The sequence below is a fragment of the Harpia harpyja genome, chromosome 5 (genome assembly GCF_026419915.1).
Source record: "Harpia harpyja isolate bHarHar1 chromosome 5, bHarHar1 primary haplotype, whole genome shotgun sequence".
In the NCBI taxonomy this organism is placed as follows: Eukaryota; Metazoa; Chordata; class Aves; order Accipitriformes; family Accipitridae; genus Harpia; species Harpia harpyja.
In genome coordinates, this window is record NC_068944.1 from 78636878 (window position 1) to 78656740 (window position 19863).

A 19863-nucleotide genomic window follows, 5' to 3' on the forward strand; every position below is an offset into this window, starting at 1 on the left:
CTAGGGAAAAGAGACTGACACCCACCTCGCTACAACCTCCTTTCAGGTAGTTGTAGAGAGCGATAAGGTCTCCCCGAGGCCTCCTTTCCTCTAGACTAAACACCCCCAGCTCCCTCAGCCGCTCCTCGGAAGTCTTCTTCTCTACAGCCTTCACCAGCTTCGCTTCACTTCCTTGGGCGCATCACGCCACAGCCCAAGCTCTGTGTCACGCCAGAGCCCAGGCTGCAAACTTGCCGGCCCCAGCTAAGGGGAGCGCTACGGAGGGGCCAACACAAGCCTTTGGGGAGCCTGGCAGGGCTCCCCACAGCACAGGGCTTGCCAGCTCTGAACCAGGGCTGCCAGGACAACGGCCTGCTCTTGCCAACAGACCTCCTCTGCCCCCTTGCACTGCCAGCCCCAGCCCCAGCCCCAGCGACGGCACCAAGGGGCCACGAGCCCACACAGGCAGCCTCCCTTCTCCCAGCCACAACCCTACCAGCAAGAGGGGCACCGAGACTCCCACAGAGCACACCCAGTGGGAAAGGCCAGGCCTAAAGACAGCCTTAGCGAGCGGGGAGCAAGGCAGAGAGGGACCAAACGCGATGGAAGGGGCAGCGTCTCACGCCTGGCACACCTCCAAAGACCAGACCAGCCTGCCAGGGCTCCGAGGAAACGGGGCCCACTCTTCACAACGCACCCGCAAACCACACCGCACGACTGCCACGGGATGACCTCAATGACGACACCCCACCTCTACTGCCCTTTGGTCGCATCCTCTGCCTGCCTTGACACGTGCCATCAATGCCAAGCCTTTGCATTCTAATAACCGCACTTAAAAGCTTCCGCCAGGGTCAGATGGACACATCCTCAAGAGGAGGACGTGAAATTGGAGAATTGCGGCAAGGGAAACACACCCCGCCTCATTACTTGCATGGATGGGCCATGCAAGAGCTGCTTGCTGCAAAATGACATCATGCACAAAGGCTGACTCACCCCTCAGGCACTTGAGGCACCAGCATAAAAGCCAGACCAGCACCTCTCTCCCTCACACACTCCTCCCGACGCCTTCTCCTCCACGGTCAACAAGGTGAGCCTCAACCCCCTTCCCCTCCTTCTCCTGCCCCACCTGCACCGTCTCTTCCACCACGCTCTGCCCCCAGCCTCAGCAGCCCTGACCGCCACACTCCCCCCAGACCCACAACGGGCCTCCCCACTCCCTCGCCCTCCTGCAACACCGCCCCTCGCATCCCCACGCCCCTCCGCTTCCTCAACACCCTCTCTTCCAGGGCCCCTCCACACCACAGACATGGCCTGCTACGACCTCTGCCGCCCCTGCGGACCCACCCCGCTGGCTAACAGCTGCAACGAGCCCTGTGTCCAGCAGTGCCAGGACTCCCGCGTCGTCATCCAGCCTCCCGCCGTGCTGGTCACCCTGCCAGGACCCATCCTCAGCTCCTTCCCCCAGAGCACCACCGTCGGATCCTCCTCATCGGCTGCCGTGGGCAACGTCCTCAGCTCCCAGGGAGTGCCCGTCTCCTCCGGTGGCTTCGGCTTCGGAGGCCTGGGCGGCTACGGCTTCGGAGGCCTGGGCTGCTTCGGCGGCAGAAGAGGCTGCTACCCCTGCTAAGGGCCCCTGACGCCAACCGCCCACACCCTGGAAGCCACGGCATGGATTGACGATGCACCTCCAGGATGTTGCTCGCACGTGGGCTCAGTAACAACGGCTCCTCCTCTCAAGGCACAAAGCAAGCACCTTCTCACAAGCCAAAGACCACCGGGGACCTCCAGCGTGCTGCTCACCCCGTGGGGCGGGAAGATCTTGGTGCTCTGCCGAGATCTGTCTCACACAAGGGACCTCGGCTCATGGTCGCCCTACTTGCACCTCAGAGCGGCTCCCTTCCACTTGCCGCTCCCGACTTTTCACTCTTTTTTTCTCTCAATAAAGTTCTCCTGCAACCCAGCCTGAGACGCCTCCTCTTCCTTTCTTCTCCCATGGCTCTTCCAACCTCACCCAGCACAATGCCAGGCCTCCAGAGGCCATCGGGCTGGCTGCAAAAGGGCCACTAGAACTCTCCTAGGAAGCGGTCACCACCACTACCACTAGCTACACAGTCTGGCACCTGGGGGACTTCCAGAATGGGACACAAGCCCATCACGGCCTCAAACGTTTGGCGCAACAAGAGTCCGCAGCGCATGTCTCTGACAAAGTCTCCCCGTGACAGCACACGCTTGACTAACTCTCTTCCCCAGCATGACTCTCTGGCTCTCCGTGCAAAGAGAATCACAGAATCGTTTAGTTTCGCAAGAACTTTGGAGAGTGTGTGCTTCAACCCCCGCAGCTCAAGCAGGGCCAGCTAGAGCAGGTTGTCCGGGACCATAGCCTGGAGGGGTTTCAGTACCTCCGTGGAAAGAGATTCCATCACCTCTTCCACTCTTTGACCACCCTCGCACTGAAAAAGGCTTGCCGCCTTTGCCCATGCAATTCCACCCGTTTTCACTTGTGCCCACAGCCTCTTGTCCCACTAGCGCGCACTACTTCAAAGAGCTGGGCTCCCTCGACTTCATTCCCTCCCGTCCGGCATTTAGGCGCTTTTAGGGCATCCTCCCTCCGCTTCCTTATCTCCTGGCTCAACAGTCCCAGCTCTCGCAGCCTCTCCTCATAGGAAGGACGCTCCAGCCCCTTCAGCATCTTGCTGGCCTGCACCGCTCTCGCTCAACTAACTCCATGTCCTTCTTCCTCTGGGGAGCCCAGAACTGCACACGGCACCTCACGTGGGACCTCAACAGTGCTGACGAGACAGGAAGGGTCACCTCCCCCTACCTTCTGGCAGTGCTTCTCCTAATGTCACCTTGGAGACTGGTGGCCCCATTTTGCAGCAAGGGTGCTTTCCCTCCTCACGGCCCATTTGTCCTTTACCAGGACCACAAGGTCCTTCTCTGCTAAGCTGCTTTCTATCCAGCTGGCCCCCAGACATTCTGGCTACCTGGGCTGACTCCTCCCCAGAAACAGCACTTTGCATCTCCCCTTGCTGAACTCCAGGAGATTCCGCTATGTCCAGCGCAAGGAAAGCCGGTCGTTCCCTCAGCATTTGTGGCTTCCAACCATCTTTCCCCACGGACTTTTGCCCAGCCAGTCACACAACCCCCTTTTCTCGGGGGCAGCCGTGAGTCCACCTCACTCACTGGCACCCCCAGCCCAGCCCTGCATTGGCCCAGCGTGCCTCTTGCCTGCCAGGCACTCCAGCACCCATCAACACAGAAGCGCACATACCCTTCCCACCTCACCTCATCTTCCTCGCCAACAAGCACTGCTCGCACAGTGAACAACCCTCAAGACACCTTCACTGAACGTGGGCAGCTCTTGGGAGTCTGGGCAGCTCCTTGCTGACTGGATGCTGGCCAACCTTATTCCGATCTATTAAAAGGGCACGAGCGTAGACCCAGGAAACTGCAGACCTGTCAGTCTAACCTCCGTACCTGGAAAAACTAGGGAGAAGATCCCACTGGGTGCTTCCGAAAGGCATTTAAAGGACAATGCAGTCATCAGGCACAGTCAACACAGTTTCACAAAGGGAAAGTCCCGCCTGACTAATCTGATATCCTTCTATGATAAGGTCACCTGCCTTGTGGATGAAGGCAAGGTGGTGCATGTAGTTTTTCTGGGTTTTAGTAAGACTTTCGATACTGTCCCACACCACGGCATCCTTCCGGACAAGTTGTCTGACCGTGAGATGAGCAGGTAGGCGGTGCGCTGGGGGAAGAACTGGCTGAAGGGCAGGGCTCAAAGGGTTGCAGTGAGCGGGGCTACATCTGGCTGGCGACCGGCCACCAGCGGTGTTCCTCAGGGCTCCATTCTAGGGCCAGTTCTCTTCCAGATTTTTATCAGTTGTCTGGATGCAGGAGTTGATTGCACCATTAGCAAATTTGCTGACAATACCAAACTGGGAGGTGCTGTTGACTCTCCTGAGGGACAAGAGGCCTAGCAGAGGGATCTACATACAGTGGAGCATTGGGCAATGATGAACGCGATGAAATTTAACAAGAACAAATGCCGCATTCTGCACCTAGGACGGACCAATTCTGCACACAAGTACGGGCTGGGAGAGGCGTGGCTGGAGAGCAGCCCTGCAGAAAGGGAGCTGGGGGTGCTGCCTGGCAGCAGGCTCAATACGTCTGCCCCAGCAGCCAAGAGGGCAAACCGCGTTCTGGGCTGCATGTGACTCTTCACTCAACTCCTGCTCAGATGGGGGCTAACCCAGCTTTTGCTTAAGCCTTACGTATGCTGGGAGCAGCGTCATTAGGTCAAAGAGAGAGCACCACTTGGGTAGGACAAGTGGCCAGAAAATTGCTATCGGGCCATTACGCAGCCATTATCACCTCTACACTACTGTCTCCTGCAGCCGTTATCTTTTGCCTAGCACTTTAGTCAGAATCCACTAACTCATGGAAATGGTAGAGACCAAACCTCCAATCTGGAAGGCACAAAACATCAGCTTACCCAAAAAGCTTTTGAAGCAGATCCACCAGCAGTTGGACTGCTGAGGCTTTCGTGCTTCCTCGTGGGATACAAGGAATGCCCGCACCGAGATACAGGAGGAAGGAAGGAGGACCACTCTTACCGTCAGCTAGGTAATTACATTTTTGCTCACGGGTGCATGGTATCAAGACTTACGGGTTATAAGTTATGAAACCTTCTGCCTTGAACGGTGAAGAAGTGAATTCACACCAAAGACTAGTCTGGCCAAAAGGGGACTGAGCCCATCTTTGTTGTGTTGGATAATAGTTTGTCTTAATGACCTCGAGAAATACAGCTTAAATCACAGACTACGTTGTCCGGCAAAGGTGACAGATCCAAATGGACCGTGACACCGGCAATGAGGTCAGCATCACCAGCATCTAGTTTCCCAGATCCATCATTTTGATCTTCTTCAAGACATAAGGGCTATGAGCTCTCTTCCAGACATCAGGAAGTGATCCCAGGCACCATGACCTTTCCAAGCTAATGGACAGTAGCCTCCCAAGCACATCAGCCAGCTCCGTCGGCATTCCTCGATTCAACCTACAAACACCCCGCCTCACAGCACACCTGCCTACCTCCCTTCCTCTTCATGAGCAACAAACACTGCTCACCTGACAAGCAGCCTGCAAAACACTCACCTCCGCTCAACTGGGGCAGGCCTTGCCAGTCATCAACCCTTCTGCATGCGTCCACCACCTCCAGGGCCTCGGCTCTCCTGCCACGTGCTGCATACTTGCCTCCAATGCCCTCGACTATGTCTAAATCCTCCTTCTGCCCATCACACGCCCTGCAGAGAAATGGCCTCACCCCTCGGCGCTCACCCCAACTACAGACCCCAAAGGCCCTGGCTCACCACCTCCCCTGCCTGCCGCTCCCACTACCCCTCGGCCTCTTGCCGCATTCACGGTCTATCCAGAAACTCACCTGCCCTTCCAGGGGGCCAATCACACACTCACTCAGTTTGGAAAAGACCCTAAATGGTATCGAGTCAACCACTGACCTAACATTTACCAAGTCCACCACTAAACCAGATCCCCAAGAGCCACGTCCACATGGCTTTTCAAAACCTCCCGGGATGGTGACTCCACCACTTCCCTGGGCAGCCGGTTCCAGTGCTTGATAACCCTTTCGGGGAAGAAGTTGTTCCTGATATCCAATCTAAACCATCCCTGGCACAACCCGAGGCCCTCTCCTCTCGTCCTATCGCTCGTTGCTAGGGAAAAGAGACTGACACCCACCTCGCTACAACCTCCTTTCAGGTAGTTGTAGAGAGCGATAAGGTCTCTCCGAGGCCTCTTTCCTCTAGACTAAACACCCCCAGCTCCCTCAGCCGCTCCTCGGAAGTCTTCTTCTCTACAGCCTTCACCAGCTTCGCTTCACTTCCTTGGGCGCATCACGCCACTGCCCAAGCTCTGTGTCACGCCAGAGCCCAGGCTGCAAACTTGCCGGCCCCAGCTAAGGGGAGCGCTACGGAGGGGCCAACACAAGCCTTTGGGGAGCCTGGCAGGGCTCCCCACAGCACAGGGCTTGCCAGCTCTGAACCAGGGCTGCCAGGACAACGGCCTGCTCTTGCAAACAGACCTCCTCTGCCCCCTTGCACTGCCAGCCCCAGCCCCAGCCCCAGGGACGGCACCAAGGGGCCACGAGCCCACACAGGCAGCCTCCCTTCTCCCAGCCACAACCCTACCAGCAAGAGGGGCACCGAGACTCCCACAGAGCTCACCCAATGGGAAAGGCCAGGCCTAAAGACAGCCTTAGCGAGCGGGGAGCAAGGCAGAGAGGGACCAAACGCGATGGAAGGGGCAGCGTCTCACGCCTGGCACACCTCCAAAGACCAGACCAGCCTGCCAGGGCTCCGAGGAAACGGGGCCCACTCTTCACAACCCACCCGAAAACCACACCGCACGACTGCCACGGGATGACCTCAATGACGACACCCCACCTCTACTGCCCTTTGGTCGCATCCTCTGCCTGCCTTGACACGTGCCATCAATGCCAAGCCTTTGCATTCTAATAACCGCACTTAAAAGCTTCTGCCAGGGTCATATGGACACATCCTCAAGAGGAGGACGTGAAATTGGAGAATTGCGGCAAGGGAAACACACCCCGCCTCATTACTTGCATGGATGGGCCATGCAAGAGCTGCTTGCTGCAAAATGACATCATGCACAAAGGCTGACTCACCCCTCGGGCACTTGAGGCACCAGCATAAAAGCCAGACCAGCACCTCTCTCCCTCACACACTCCTCCCGACGCCTTCTCCTCCACGGTCAACAAGGTGAGCCTCAACCCCCTTCCCCTCCTTCTCCTGCCCCACCTGCACCGTCTCTTCCACCACGCTCTGCCCCCAGCCTCAGCAGCCCTGACCGCCACACTCCCCCCAGACCCACAACGGGCCTCCCCACTCCCTCGCCCTCCTGCAGCACCGCCCCTCGCATCCCCACGCCCCTCCGCTTCCTCAACACCCTCTCTTCCAGGGCCCCTCCACACCACAGACATGGCCTGCTACGACCTCTGCCGCCCCTGCGGACCCACCCCGCTGGCTAACAGCTGCAACGAGCCCTGTGTCCAGCAGTGCCAGGACTCCCGCGTCGTCATCCAGCCTCCCGCCGTGCTGGTCACCCTGCCAGGACCCATCCTCAGCTCCTTCCCCCAGAACACCGCCGTCGGATCCTCCTCATCGGCTGCCGTGGGCAACGTCCTCAGCTCCCAGGGAGTGCCCGTCTCCTCCAGTGGCTTCGGCTTCGGAGGCCTGGGCGGCTACGGCTTCGGAGGCCTGGGCTGCTTCGGCGGCAGAAGAGGCTGCTACCCCTGCTAAGGGCCCCTGACGCCAACCGCCCACACCCTGGAAGCCACGGCATGGATTGTCGATGCACCTCCAGGATGTTGCTCGCACGTGGGCTCAGTAACAACGGCTCCTCCTCTCAAGGCACAAAGCAAGCACCTTCTCACAAGCCAAAGACCACCGGGGACCTCCAGCGTGCTGCTCACCCCGTGGGGCGGGAAGATCTTGGTGCTCTGCCGAGATCTGTCTCACACAAGGGACCTCGGCTCATGGTCGCCCTACTTGCACCTCAGAGCGGCTCCCTTCCACTTGCCGCTCCCGACTTTTCACTCTTTTTTTCTCTCAATAAAGTTCTCCTGCAACCCAGCCTGAGACGCCTCCTCTTCCTTTCTTCTCCCATGGCTCTTCCAACCTCACCCAGCACAATGCCAGGCCTCCAGAGGCCATCGGGCTGGCTGCAAAAGGGCCACTAGAACTCTCCTAGGAAGCGGTCACCACCACTACCACTAGCTACACGGTCTGGCACCTGGGGGACTTCCAGAATGGGACACAAGCCCATCACGGCCTCAAACGTTTGGCGCAACAAGAGTCCGCAGCGCATGTCTCTGACAAAGTCTCCCCGTGACAGCACACGCTTGACTAACTCTCTTCCCCAGCATGACTCTCTGGCTCTCCGTGCAAAGAGAATCACAGAATCGTTTAGTTTCGCAAGAACTTTGGAGAGTGTGTGCTTCAACCCCCGCAGCTCAAGCAGGGCCAGCTAGAGCAGGTTGTCCGGGACCATAGCCTGGAGGGGTTTCAGTACCTCCGTGGAAAGAGATTCCATCACCTCTTCCACTCTTTGACCACCCTCGCACTGAAAAAGGCTTGCCGCCTTTGCCCATGCAATTCCACCCGTTTTCACTTGTGCCCACAGCCTCTTGTCCCACTAGCGCGCACTACTTCAAAGAGCCGGGCTCCCTCGACTTCATTCCCTCCCGTCCGGCATTTAGGCGCTTTTAGGGCATCCTCCCTCCGCTTCCTTATCTCCTGGCTCAACAGTCCCAGCTCTCGCAGCCTCTCCTCATAGGAAGGACGCTCCAGCCCCTTCAGCATCTTGCTGGCCTGCACCGCTCTCGCTCAACTAACTCCATGTCCTTCTTCCTCTGGGGAGCCCAGAACTGCACACGGCACCTCACGTGGGACCTCAACAGTGCTGACGAGACAGGAAGGGTCACCTCCCCCTACCTTCTGGCAGTGCTTCTCCTAATGTCACCTTGGAGACTGGTGGCCCCATTTTGCAGCAAGGGTGCTTTCCCTCCTCACGGCCCATTTGTCCTTTACCAGGACCACAAGGTCCTTCTCTGCTAAGCTGCTTTCTATCCAGCTGGCCCCCAGACATTCTGGCTACCTGGGCTGACTCCTCCCCAGAAACAGCACTTTGCATCTCCCCTTGCTGAACTCCAGGAGATTCCAGCGCAAGGAAAGCCGGTCGCTCCCTCAGCATTTGTGGCTTCCAACCATCTTTCCCCACGGACTTTTGCCCAGCCAGTCACACAACCCCCTTTTCTCGGGGGCAGCCGTGAGTCCACCTCACTCACTGGCACCCCCAGCCCAGCCCTGCATTGGCCCAGCGTGCCTCTTGCCTGCCAGGCACTCCAGCACCCATCAACACAGAAGCGCACATACCCTTCCCACCTCACCTCATCTTCCTCGCCAACAAGCACTGCTCGCACAGTGAACAACCCTCAAGACACCTTCACTGAACGTGGGCAGCTCTTGGGAGTCTGGGCAGCTCCTTGCTGACTGGATGCTGGCCAACCTTATTCCGATCTATTAAAAGGGCACGAGCGTAGACCCAGGAAACTGCAGACCTGTCAGTCTAACCTCCGTACCTGGAAAAACTAGGGAGAAGATCCCACTGGGTGCTTCCGAAAGGCATTTAAAGGACAATACAGTCATCAGGCACAGTCAACACAGTTTCACAAAGGGAAAGTCCCGCCTGACTAATCTGATATCCTTCTATGATAAGGTCACCTGCCTTGTGGATGAAGGCAAGGTGGTGCATGTAGTTTTTCTGGGTTTTAGTAAGACTTTCGATACTGTCCCACACCACGGCATCCTTCCGGACAAGTTGTCTGACCGTGAGATGAGCAGGTAGGCGGCGCGCTGGGGGAAGAACTGGCTGAAGGGCAGGGCTCAAAGGGTTGCAGTGAGCGGGGCTACATCTGGCTGGCGACCGGCCACCAGCGGTGTTCCTCAGGGCTCCATTCTAGGGCCAGTTCTCTTCCAGATTTTTATCAGTTGTCTGGATGCAGGAGTTGATTGCACCATTAGCAAATTTGCTGACAATACCAAACTGGGAGGTGCTGTTGACTCTCCTGAGGGACAAGAGGCCTAGCAGAGGGATCTACATACAGTGGAGCATTGGGCAATGATGAACGCGATGAAATTTAACAAGAACAAATGCCGCATTCTGCACCTAGGACGGACCAATTCTGCACACAAGTACGGGCTGGGAGAGGCGTGGCTGGAGAGCAGCCCTGCAGAAAGGGAGCTGGGGGTGCTGCCTGGCAGCAGGCTCAATACGTCTGCCCCAGCAGCCAAGAGGGCAAACCGCGTTCTGGGCTGCATGTGACTCTTCACTCAACTCCTGCTCAGATGGGGGCTAACCCAGCTTTTGCTTAAGCCTTACGTATGCTGGGAGCAGCGTCATTAGGTCAAAGAGAGAGCACCACTTGGGTAGGACAAGTGGCCAGAAAATTGCTATCGGACCCTTACGCAGCCATTATCACCTCTACACTACTGTCTCCTGCAGCCATTATCTTTTGCCTAGCACTTTAGTCAGAATCCACTAACTCATGGAAATGGTAGAGACCAAACCTCCAATCTGGAAGGCACAAAACATCAGCTTACCCAAAAAGCTTTTGAAGCAGATCCACCAGCAGCTGGACTGCTGAGGCTTTCGTGCTTCCTCGTGGGATACAAGGAATGCCCGCACCGAGATACAGGAGGAAGGAAGGAGGACCACTCTTACCGTCAGCTAGGTAATTACATTTTTGCTCACGGGTGCATGGTATCAAGACTTACGGGTTATAAGTTATGAAACCTTCTGCCTTGAACGGTGAAGAAGTGAATTCACGCCATAGACTAGTCTGGCCAAAAGGGGACTGAGCCCATCTTTGTTGTGTTGGATAATAGTTTGTCTTAATGACCTCGAGAAATACAGCTTAAATCACAGACTACGTTGTCCGGCAAAGGTGACAGATCCAAATGGACCGTGACACCGGGAATGAGGTCAGCATCACCAGCATCTAGTTTCCCAGATCCACCATTTTGATTTTCTTCAAGACATAAGGGCTATGAGCTCTCTTCCAGACATCAGGAAGTGATCCCAGGCACCATGACCTTTCCAAGCTAATGGACAGTAGCCTCCCAAGCACATCAGCCAGCTCCGTCGGCATTCCTCGATTCAACCTACAAACACCCCGCCTCACAGCACACCTGCCTACCTACCTTCCTCTTCATGAGCAACAAACACTGCTCACCTGACAAGCAGCCTGCAAAACACTCACCTCCGCTCAACTGGGGCAGGCCTTGCCAGTCATCAACCCTTCTGCATGCGTCCACCACCACCAGGGCCTCGGCTCTCCTGCCACGTGCTGCATACTTGCCTCCAATGCCCTCGACTATGTCTAAATCCTCCTTCTGCCCATCACACGCCCTGCAGAGAAATGGCCTCACCCCTCGGCGCTCACCCCAACTACAGACCCCAAAGGCCCTGGCTCACCACCTCCCCTGCCTGCCGCTCCCACTACCCCTCGGCCTCTCGCCGCATTCACGGGCTATCCAGAAACTCACCTGCCCTTCCAGGGGGCCAATCACACACTCACTCAGTTTGGAAAAGACCCTTAACGGTATCGAGTCAACCACTGACCTAACATTTACCAAGTCCACCACTAAACCAGATCCCCAAGAGCCACGTCCACATGGCTTTTCAAAACCTCCCGGGATGGTGACTCCACCACTTCCCTGGGCAGCCGGTTCCAGTGCTTATTAACCCTTTCGGGGAAGAAGTTGTTCCTGATATCCAATCTAAACCATCCCTGGCACAACCCGAGGCCCTCTCCTCTCGTCCTATCGCTTGTTACTAGGGAAAAGAGACTGACACCCACCTCGCTACAACCTCCTTTCAGGTAGTTGTAGAGAGCGATAAGGTCTCCCCGAGGCCTCCTTTCCTCTAGACTAAACACCCCCAGCTCCCTCAGCCGCTCCTCGGAAGTCTTCTTCTCTACAGCCTTCACCAGCTTTGCTTCACTTCCTTGGGCGCATCACGCCACAGCCCAAGCTCTGTGTCACGCCAGAGCCCAGGCTGCAAACTTGCCGGCCCCAGCTAAGGGGAGCGCTACGGAGGGGCCAACACAAGCCTTTGGGGAGCCTGGCAGGGCTCCCCACAGCACAGGGCTTGCCAGCTCTGAACCAGGGCTGCCAGGACAACGGCCTGCTCTTGCCAACAGACCTCCTCTGCCCCCTTGCACTGCCAGCCCCAGCCCCAGCCCCAGCGACGGCACCAAGGGGCCACGAGCCCACACAGGCAGCCTCCCTTCTCCCAGCCACAACCCTACCAGCAAGAGGGGCACCGAGACTCCCACAGAGCACACCCAATGGGAAAGGCCAGGCCCAAAGACAGCCTTAGCGAGCGGGGAGCAAGGCAGAGAGGGACCAAATGCGATGGAAGGGGCAGCGTCTCACGCCTGGCACACCTCCAAAGACCAGACCAGCCTGCCAGGGCTCCGAGGAAACGGGGCCCACTCTTCACAACCCACCCGAAAACCACACCGCACGACTGCCACGGGATGACCTCAATGACGACACCCCACCTCTACTGCCCTTTGGTCGCATCCTCTGCCTGCCTTGACACGTGCCATCAATGCCAAGCCTTTGCATTCTAATAACCGCACTTAAAAGCTTCCGCCAGGGTCATATGGACACATCCTCAAGAGGAGGACGTGAAATTGGAGAATTGCGGCAAGGGAAACACACCCCGCCTCATTACTTGCATGGATGGGCCACGCAAGAGCTGCTTGCTGCAAAATGACATCATGCACAAAGGCTGACTCACCCCTCGGGCACTTGAGGCACCAGCATAAAAGCCAGACCAGCACCTCTCTCCCTCACACACTTCTCCCGACGCCTTCTCCTCCACGGTCAACAAGGTGAGCCTCAACCCCCTTCCCCTCCTTCTCCTGCCCCACCTGCACCGTCTCTTCCACCACGCTCTGCCCCCAGCCTCAGCAGCCCTGACCGCCACACTCCCCCCAGACCCACAACGGGCCTCCCCACTCCCTCGCCCTCCTGCAACACCGCCCCTCGCATCCCCACGCCCCTCCGCTTCCTCAACACCCTCTCTTCCAGGGCCCCTCCACACCACAGACATGGCCTGCTACGACCTCTGCCGCCCCTGCGGACCCACCCCGCTGGCTAACAGCTGCAACGAGCCCTGTGTCCAGCAGTGCCAGGACTCCCGCGTCGTCATCCAGCCTCCCGCCGTGCTGGTCACCCTGCCAGGACCCATCCTCAGCTCCTTCCCCCAGAGCACCACCGTCGGATCCTCCTCATCGGCTGCCGTGGGCAACGTCCTCAGCTCCCAGGGAGTGCCCGTCTCCTCCGGTGGCTTCGGCTTCGGAGGCCTGGGCGGCTACGGCTTCGGAGGCCTGGGCTGCTTCGGCGGCAGAAGAGGCTGCTACCCCTGCTAAGGGCCCCTGACGCCAACCGCCCACACCCTGGAAGCCACGGCATGGATTGACGATGCACCTCCAGGATGTTGCTCGCACGTGGGCTCAGTAACAACGGCTCTTCCTCTCAAGGCACAAAGCAAGCACCTTCTCACAAGCCAAAGACCACCGGGGACCTCCAGCGTGCTGCTCACCCCGTGGGGCGGGAAGATCTTGGTGCTCTGCCGAGATCTGTCTCACACAAGGGACCTCGGATTACAGTCGCCCTACTTGCCCCTTAGACCTGCTCCTTTCTATTTGCCGCTCCTGACTTTTCACTCTTTTTTTTTGTCTTCAATAAAGTTCTCCTGCAACCCAGCCTGAGACGCCTCCTCTTCCTTTCTTCTCCCATGGCTCTTCCAACCTCACCCAGCACAATGCCAGGCCTCCAGAGGCCATCGGGCTGGCTGCAAAAGGGCCACTAGAACTCTCCTAGGAAGCGGTCACCACCACTACCACTAGCTACACAGTCTGGCACCTGGGGGACTTCCAGAATGGGACACAAGCCCATCACGGCCTCAAACGTTTGGCGCAACAAGAGTCCGCAGCGCACGTCTCTGACAAAGTCTCCCCGTGACAGCACACGCTTGACTAACTCTCTTCCCCAGCATGACTCTCTGGCTCTCCGTGCAAAGAGAATCACAGAATCGTTTAGTTTCGCAAGAACTTTGGAGAGTGTGTGCTTCAACCCCCGCAGCTCAAGCAGGGCCAGCTAGAGCAGGTTGTCCGGGACCATAGCCTGGAGGGGTTTCAGTACCTCCGTGGAAAGAGATTCCATCACCTCTTCCACTCTTTGACCACCCTCGCACTGAAAAAGGCTTGCCGCCTTTGCCCATGCAATTCCACCCGTTTTCACTTGTGCCCACAGCCTCTTGTCCCACTAGCGCGCACTACTTCAAAGAGCCGGGCTCCCTCGACTTCATTCCCTCCCGTCCGGCATTTAGGCGCTTTTAGGGCATCCTCCCTGCGCCTCCTTATCTCCTGGCTCAACAGTCCCAGCTCTCGCAGCCTCTCCTCATAGGAAGGACGCTCCAGCCCCTTCAGCATCTTGCTGGCCTGCACCGCTCTCGCTCAACTAACTCCATGTCCTTCTTCCTCTGGGGAGCCCAGAACTGCACACAGCACCTCACGTGGGACCTCAACAGTGCTGACGAGACAGGAAGGGTCACCTCCCCCTACCTTCTGGCAGTGCTTCTCCTAATGTCACCTTGGAGACTGGTGGCCCCATTTTGCAGCAAGGGTGCTTTCCCTCCTCACGGCCCATTTGTCCTTTACCAGGACCACAAGGTCCTTCTCTGCTAAGCTGCTTTCTATCCAGCTGGCCCCCAGACATTCTGGCTACCTGGGCTGACTCCTCCCCAGAAACAGCACTTTGCATCTCCCCTTGCTGAACTCCAGGAGATTCCGCTATGTCCAGCGCAAGGAAAGCCGGTCGCTCCCTCAGCATTTGTGGCTTCCAACCATCTTTCCCCACGGACTTTTGCCCAGCCAGTCACACAACCCCCTTTTCTCGGGGGCAGCCGTGAGTCCACCTCACTCACTGGCACCCCCAGCCCAGCCCTGCATTGGCCCAGCGTGCCTCTTGCCTGCCAGGCACTCCAGCACCCATCAACACAGAAGCGCACATACCCTTCCCACCTCACCTCATCTTCCTCGCCAACAAGCACTGCTCGCACAGTGAACAACCCTCAAGACGCCTTCACTGAACGTGGGCAGCTCTTGGGAGTCTGGGCAGCTCCTTGCTGACTGGATGCTGGCCAACCTTATTCCGATCTATTAAAAGGGCACGAGCGTAGACCCAGGAAACTGCAGACCTGTCAGTCTAACCTCCGTACCTGGAAAAACTAGGGAGAAGATCCCACTGGGTGCTTCCGAAAGGCATTTAAAGGACAATGCAGTCATCAGGCACAGTCAACACAGTTTCACAAAGGGAAAGTCCCGCCTGACTAATCTGATATCCTTCTATGATAAGGTCACCTGCCTTGTGGATGAAGGCAAGGTGGTGCATGTAGTTTTTCTGGGTTTTAGTAAGACTTTCGATACTGTCCCACACCACGGCATCCTTCCGGACAAGTTGTCTGACCGTGAGATGAGCAGGTAGGCGGCGCGCTGGGGGAAGAACTGGCTGAAGGGCAGGGCTCAAAGGGTTGCAGTGAGCGGGGCTACATCTGGCTGGCGACCGGCCACCAGCGGTGTTCCTCAGGGCTCCATTCTAGGGCCAGTTCTCTTCCAGATTTTTATCAGTTGTCTGGATGCAGGAGTTGATTGCACCATTAGCAAATTTGCTGACAATACCAAACTGGGAGGTGCTGTTGACTCTCCTGAGGGACAAGAGGCCTAGCAGAGGGATCTACATACAGTGGAGCATTGGGCAATGATGAACGCGATGAAATTTAACAAGAACAAATGCCGCATTCTGCACCTAGGACGGACCAATTCTGCACACAAGTACGGGCTGGGAGAGGCGTGGCTGGAGAGCAGCCCTGCAGAAAGGGAGCTGGGGGTGCTGCCTGGCAGCAGGCTCAATACTTCTGCCCCAGCAGCCAAGAGGGCAAACCGCGTTCTGGGCTGCATGTGACTCTTCACTCAACTCCTGCTCAGATGGGGGCTAACCCAGCTTTTGCTTAAGCCTTACGTATGCTGGGAGCAGCGTCATTAGGTCAAAGAGAGAGCACCACTTGGGTAGGACAAGTGGCCAGAAAATTGCTATCGGGCCATTACGCAGCCATTATCACCTCTACACTACTGTCTCCTGCAGCCGTTATCTTTTGCCTAGCACTTTAGTCAGAATCCACTAACTCATGGAAATGGTAGAGACCAAACCTCCAATCTGGAAGGCACAAAACATCAGCTTACCCAAAAAGCTTTTGAAGCAGATCCACCAGCAGTTGGACTGCTGAGGCTTTCGTGCTTCCTCGTGGGATACAAGGAATGCCCGCACCGAGATACAGGAGGAAGGAAGGAGGACCACTCTTACCGTCAGCTAGGTAATTACATTTTTGCTCACGGGTGCATGGTATCAAGACTTACGGGTTATAAGTTATGAAACCTTCTGCCTTGAACGGTGAAGAAGTGAATTCACGCCATAGACTAGTCTGGCCTAAAGGGGACTGAGCCCATCTTTGTTGTGTTGGGTAATAGTTTGTCTTAATGACCTCGAGAAATACAGCTTAAATCACAGACTACGTTGTCCGGCAAAGGTGACAGATCCAAATGGACCGTGACACCGGCAATGAGGTCAGCATCACCAGCATCTAGTTTCCCAGATCCATCATTTTGATCTTCTTCAAGACAAAAGGGCTATGAGCTCTCTTCCAGACATCAGGAAGTGATCCCAGGCACCATGACCTTTCCAAGCTAATGGACAGTAGCCTCCCAAGCACATCAGCCAGCTCCGTCGGCATTCCTCGATTCAACCTACAAACACCCCGCCTCACAGCACACCTGCCTACCTCCCTTCCTCTTCATGAGCAACAAACACTGCTCACCTGACAAGCAGCCTGCAAAACACTCACCTCCGCTCAACTGGGGCAGGCCTTGCCAGTCATCAACCCTTCTGCATGCGTCCACCACCTCCAGGGCCTCGGCTCTCCTGCCACGTGCTGCATACTTGCCTCCAATGCCCTCGACTATGTCTAAATCCTCCTTCTGCCCATCACACGCCCTGCAGAGAAATGGCCTCACCCCTCGGCGCTCACCCCAACTACAGACCCCAAAGGCCCTGGCTCACCACCTCGCTTGCCTGCCGCTCCCACTCCCCCTCGGCCTCTCGCCGCATTCACGGGCTATCCAGAAACTCACCTGCCCTTCCAGGGGGCCAATCACACACTCACTCAGTTTGGAAAAGACCCTTAACGGTATCGAGTCAACCACTGACCTAACATTTACCAAGTCCACCACTAAACCAGATCCCCAAGAGCCACGTCCACATGGCTTTTCAAAACCTCCCGGGATGGTGACTCCACCACTTCCCTGGGCAGCCGGTTCCAGTGCTTGATAACCCTTTCGGGGAAGAAGTTGTTCCTGATATCCAATCTAAACCATCCCTGGCACAACCCGAGGCCCTCTCCTCTCGTCCTATCGCTTGTTACTAGGGAAAAGAGACTGACACCCACCTCGCTACAACCTCCTTTCAGGTAGTTGTAGAGAGCAATAAGGTCTCCCCGAGGCCTCATTTCCTCTAGACTAAACACCCCCAGCTCCCTCAGCCGCTCCTCAGAAGTCTTTTTCTCTACAGCCTTCACCAGCTTTGCTTCACTTCCTTGGGCGCATCACGCCACAGCCCAAGCTCTGTGTCACGCCAGAGCCCAGGCTGCAAACTTGCCGGCCCCAGCTAAGGGGAGCGCTACGGAGGGGCCAACACAAGCCTTTGGGGAGCCTGGCAGGGCTCCCCACAGCACAGGGCTTGCCAGCTCTGAACCAGGGCTGCCAGGACAACGGCCTGCTCTTGCAAACAGACCTCCTCTGCCCCCTTGCACTGCCAGCCCCAGCCCCAGCCCCAGGGACGGCACCAAGGGGCCACGAGCCCACACAGGCAGCCTCCCTTCTCCCAGCCACAACCCTACCAGCAAGAGGGGCACCGAGACTCCCACAGAGCACACCCAATGGGAAAGGCCAGGCCTAAAGACAGCCTTAGCGAGCGGGGAGCAAGGCAGAGAGGGACCAAACGCGATGGAAGGGGCAGCGTCTCACGCCTGGCACACCTCCAAAGACCAGACCAGCCTGCCAGGGCTCCGAGGAAACAGGGCCCACTCTTCACAATGCACCCACAAACCACACCACACGACTGCCACGCGATGACCTCACTGACAACACCCCACCACTCCTACAATTTTGCAGTGTCTGCAGAATGCGATGGCACATGCCATCAACGCCAAGCCTTTGAATTCTAATAGCCACACTTAAAAGCTTCTGCCAGGGTCAGATGGACACATCCTCAAGAGGAGGACGTGAAATTGGAGAATTGCGGCAAGGGAAACACACCCCACCCCATTATTTGCGAGGCTGCGGAATGAAAGAGCTAGTTGCTGCAAAATGCTGTCATGCACAAATACTGTCTCGCCCCCTCAGGCGCTCAAGGACCAGCATAAAAGCCAGACCAGCACCTCTCTCCCTCACACACTTCTCCCGACGTCTTCTCCTCCACGGTCAACAAGGTGAGCCTCAACCCCCTTCCCCTCCTTCTCCTGCCCCACCTGCACCGTCTCTTCCACCACGCTCTGCCCCCAGCCTCAGCAGCCCTGACCGCCACACTCCCCCCAGACCCACAACGGGCCTCCCCACTCCCTCGCCCTCCTGCAGCACCGCCCCTCGCATCCCCACGCCCCTCCGCTTCCTCAACACCCTCTCTTCCAGGGCCCCTCCACACCACAGACATGGCCTGCTACGACCTCTGCCGCCCCTGCGGACCCACCCCGCTGGCTAACAGCTGCAACGAGCCCTGTGTCCAGCAGTGCCAGGACTCCCGCGTCGTCATCCAGCCTTCTACCGTGGTGGTCACCCTGCCAGGACCCATCCTCAGCTCCTTCCCCCAGAGCACCGCCGTCGGATCCTCCTCATCGGCTGCCGTGGGCAACATCCTCAGCTCCCAGGGAGTGCCCGTCTCCTCCGGTGGCTTCGGAGGCCTGGGCGGCTACGGCTTCGGAGGCCTGGGCTGCTTCGGCGGCAGAAGAGGCTGCTACCCCTGCTGAGGGCCCCTGACGCCAACCGCCCACACCCTGGAAGCCACGGCATGGATTGACGATGCACCTCCGGGCTGTTGCTCACATATGGGTCTGCAGTCCACAGCTCCTCCTCTGAAGGCACCAAGCAAGGAAGCAGGAAATGGCCAAGCACATGCTGCCTGGAAATATGGCCTTTGTACCTCCTCCTCTTCTCCATCTTCCTTCTTTACATCGCCCTTTCTGCTATGTCCAATACTCTCTGCTGCAACCACCTTCCCACAAGCCAAAGACCATCAGGGAACTCCCGTCAGCTAATCCCACTGCGGGGCAGAAAGACCTCAGGATGGTCTTGCAAAATCTAGTGCATGCAAGGGATCTCAGCTCATGGTTGCCCTACTTGCACCTCAGACCGGCTCCCTTCCACTTGACGCTCCTGCCTTTTCACTCTGTTTTTCTCTCAATAAAGTTCAACTGCATCCCAGCCTGAGACGCCTCCTCCTCCTTTCTTCTCCCAAGGGTCATCCAAATTCACCCAGCACAAAGCTAGGCCTCAAGAGTGTGTCTGGTTGGATAGGCAGTGGTCTGGTGCTCAGCCTCCTTCAAGCCTGGCAAATCCATACTATCCCAATACAGACATGGGGATTTTTTGAGACGGCTATGCATGAGTGCCCTAAGGTGCCAAGACCTCTTCTGGGAAAATATTTCAGCACCAACAACACAGGTTGGTGTATTTTTTCCTTCCAGCACATGACTCAAGCCCTTCACTTGCCCAAACAAAGGCTTGGGTACAGTAATGCTCATTTGGCCATGCCTCTGATGCAATCTCCCCATCAGCACACTCTTAACCAACTCTCTTCCCCAGCACCACTCTCCAGCCCTAACAAGAAATAGTCTCAGTGAAGCAGAAAGGAAAGCTAGAATATGCAAAACATGAAGGAGGAAAGGAAGGAGGAAAGGAAGGAGGAAAGGAAGGAGGAAAGGAAGGAGAGACAATGTTTGATTTCCTAACAGGGGTTCAGCATTGGCCTCTGTGTCCCCATTCCATAACCTGAAAGGCACTGACAAAAAGGGCTCAGCTCCCTTCCCCACAGGGACTATCACTGCCCGAGGCATCTCCCCTGTCCTGTGCAGAGGCAAAGGCAGAGAAAGGGCTGCAGAACGCAT

At 57.0% G+C, this 19863-nt stretch overlaps 2 protein-coding genes and 1 pseudogene across 2 annotated transcripts; all 3 read left to right on the plus strand.

The window, feature by feature from the left end:
• Window positions 1-1269: 1269 nt before the first annotated feature.
• LOC128141992 (feather keratin 1-like) lies at window positions 1270-1606 on the plus strand. The gene has a single exon (XM_052787530.1). It carries the CDS (start codon window positions 1286-1288, stop codon window positions 1604-1606), a length of 321 nt encoding a protein of 106 aa, XP_052643490.1. The 5' UTR covers window positions 1270-1285.
• A 5375-nt stretch (window positions 1607-6981) lies between these two features.
• Window positions 6982-13018, plus strand: LOC128141991 (feather keratin 1-like). The gene is made up of 2 exons (XM_052787528.1): window positions 6982-7267; window positions 12934-13018. Exons 1-2 carry the CDS (start codon window positions 6996-6998, stop codon window positions 13016-13018), a joined length of 357 nt encoding a protein of 118 aa, XP_052643488.1. The 5' UTR covers window positions 6982-6995.
• Window positions 13019-15422: 2404 nt separating this feature from the next.
• Window positions 15423-18726, plus strand: LOC128141741 (feather keratin-like; annotated as a pseudogene).
• The last annotated feature ends 1137 nt before the right edge of the window (window positions 18727-19863 follow it).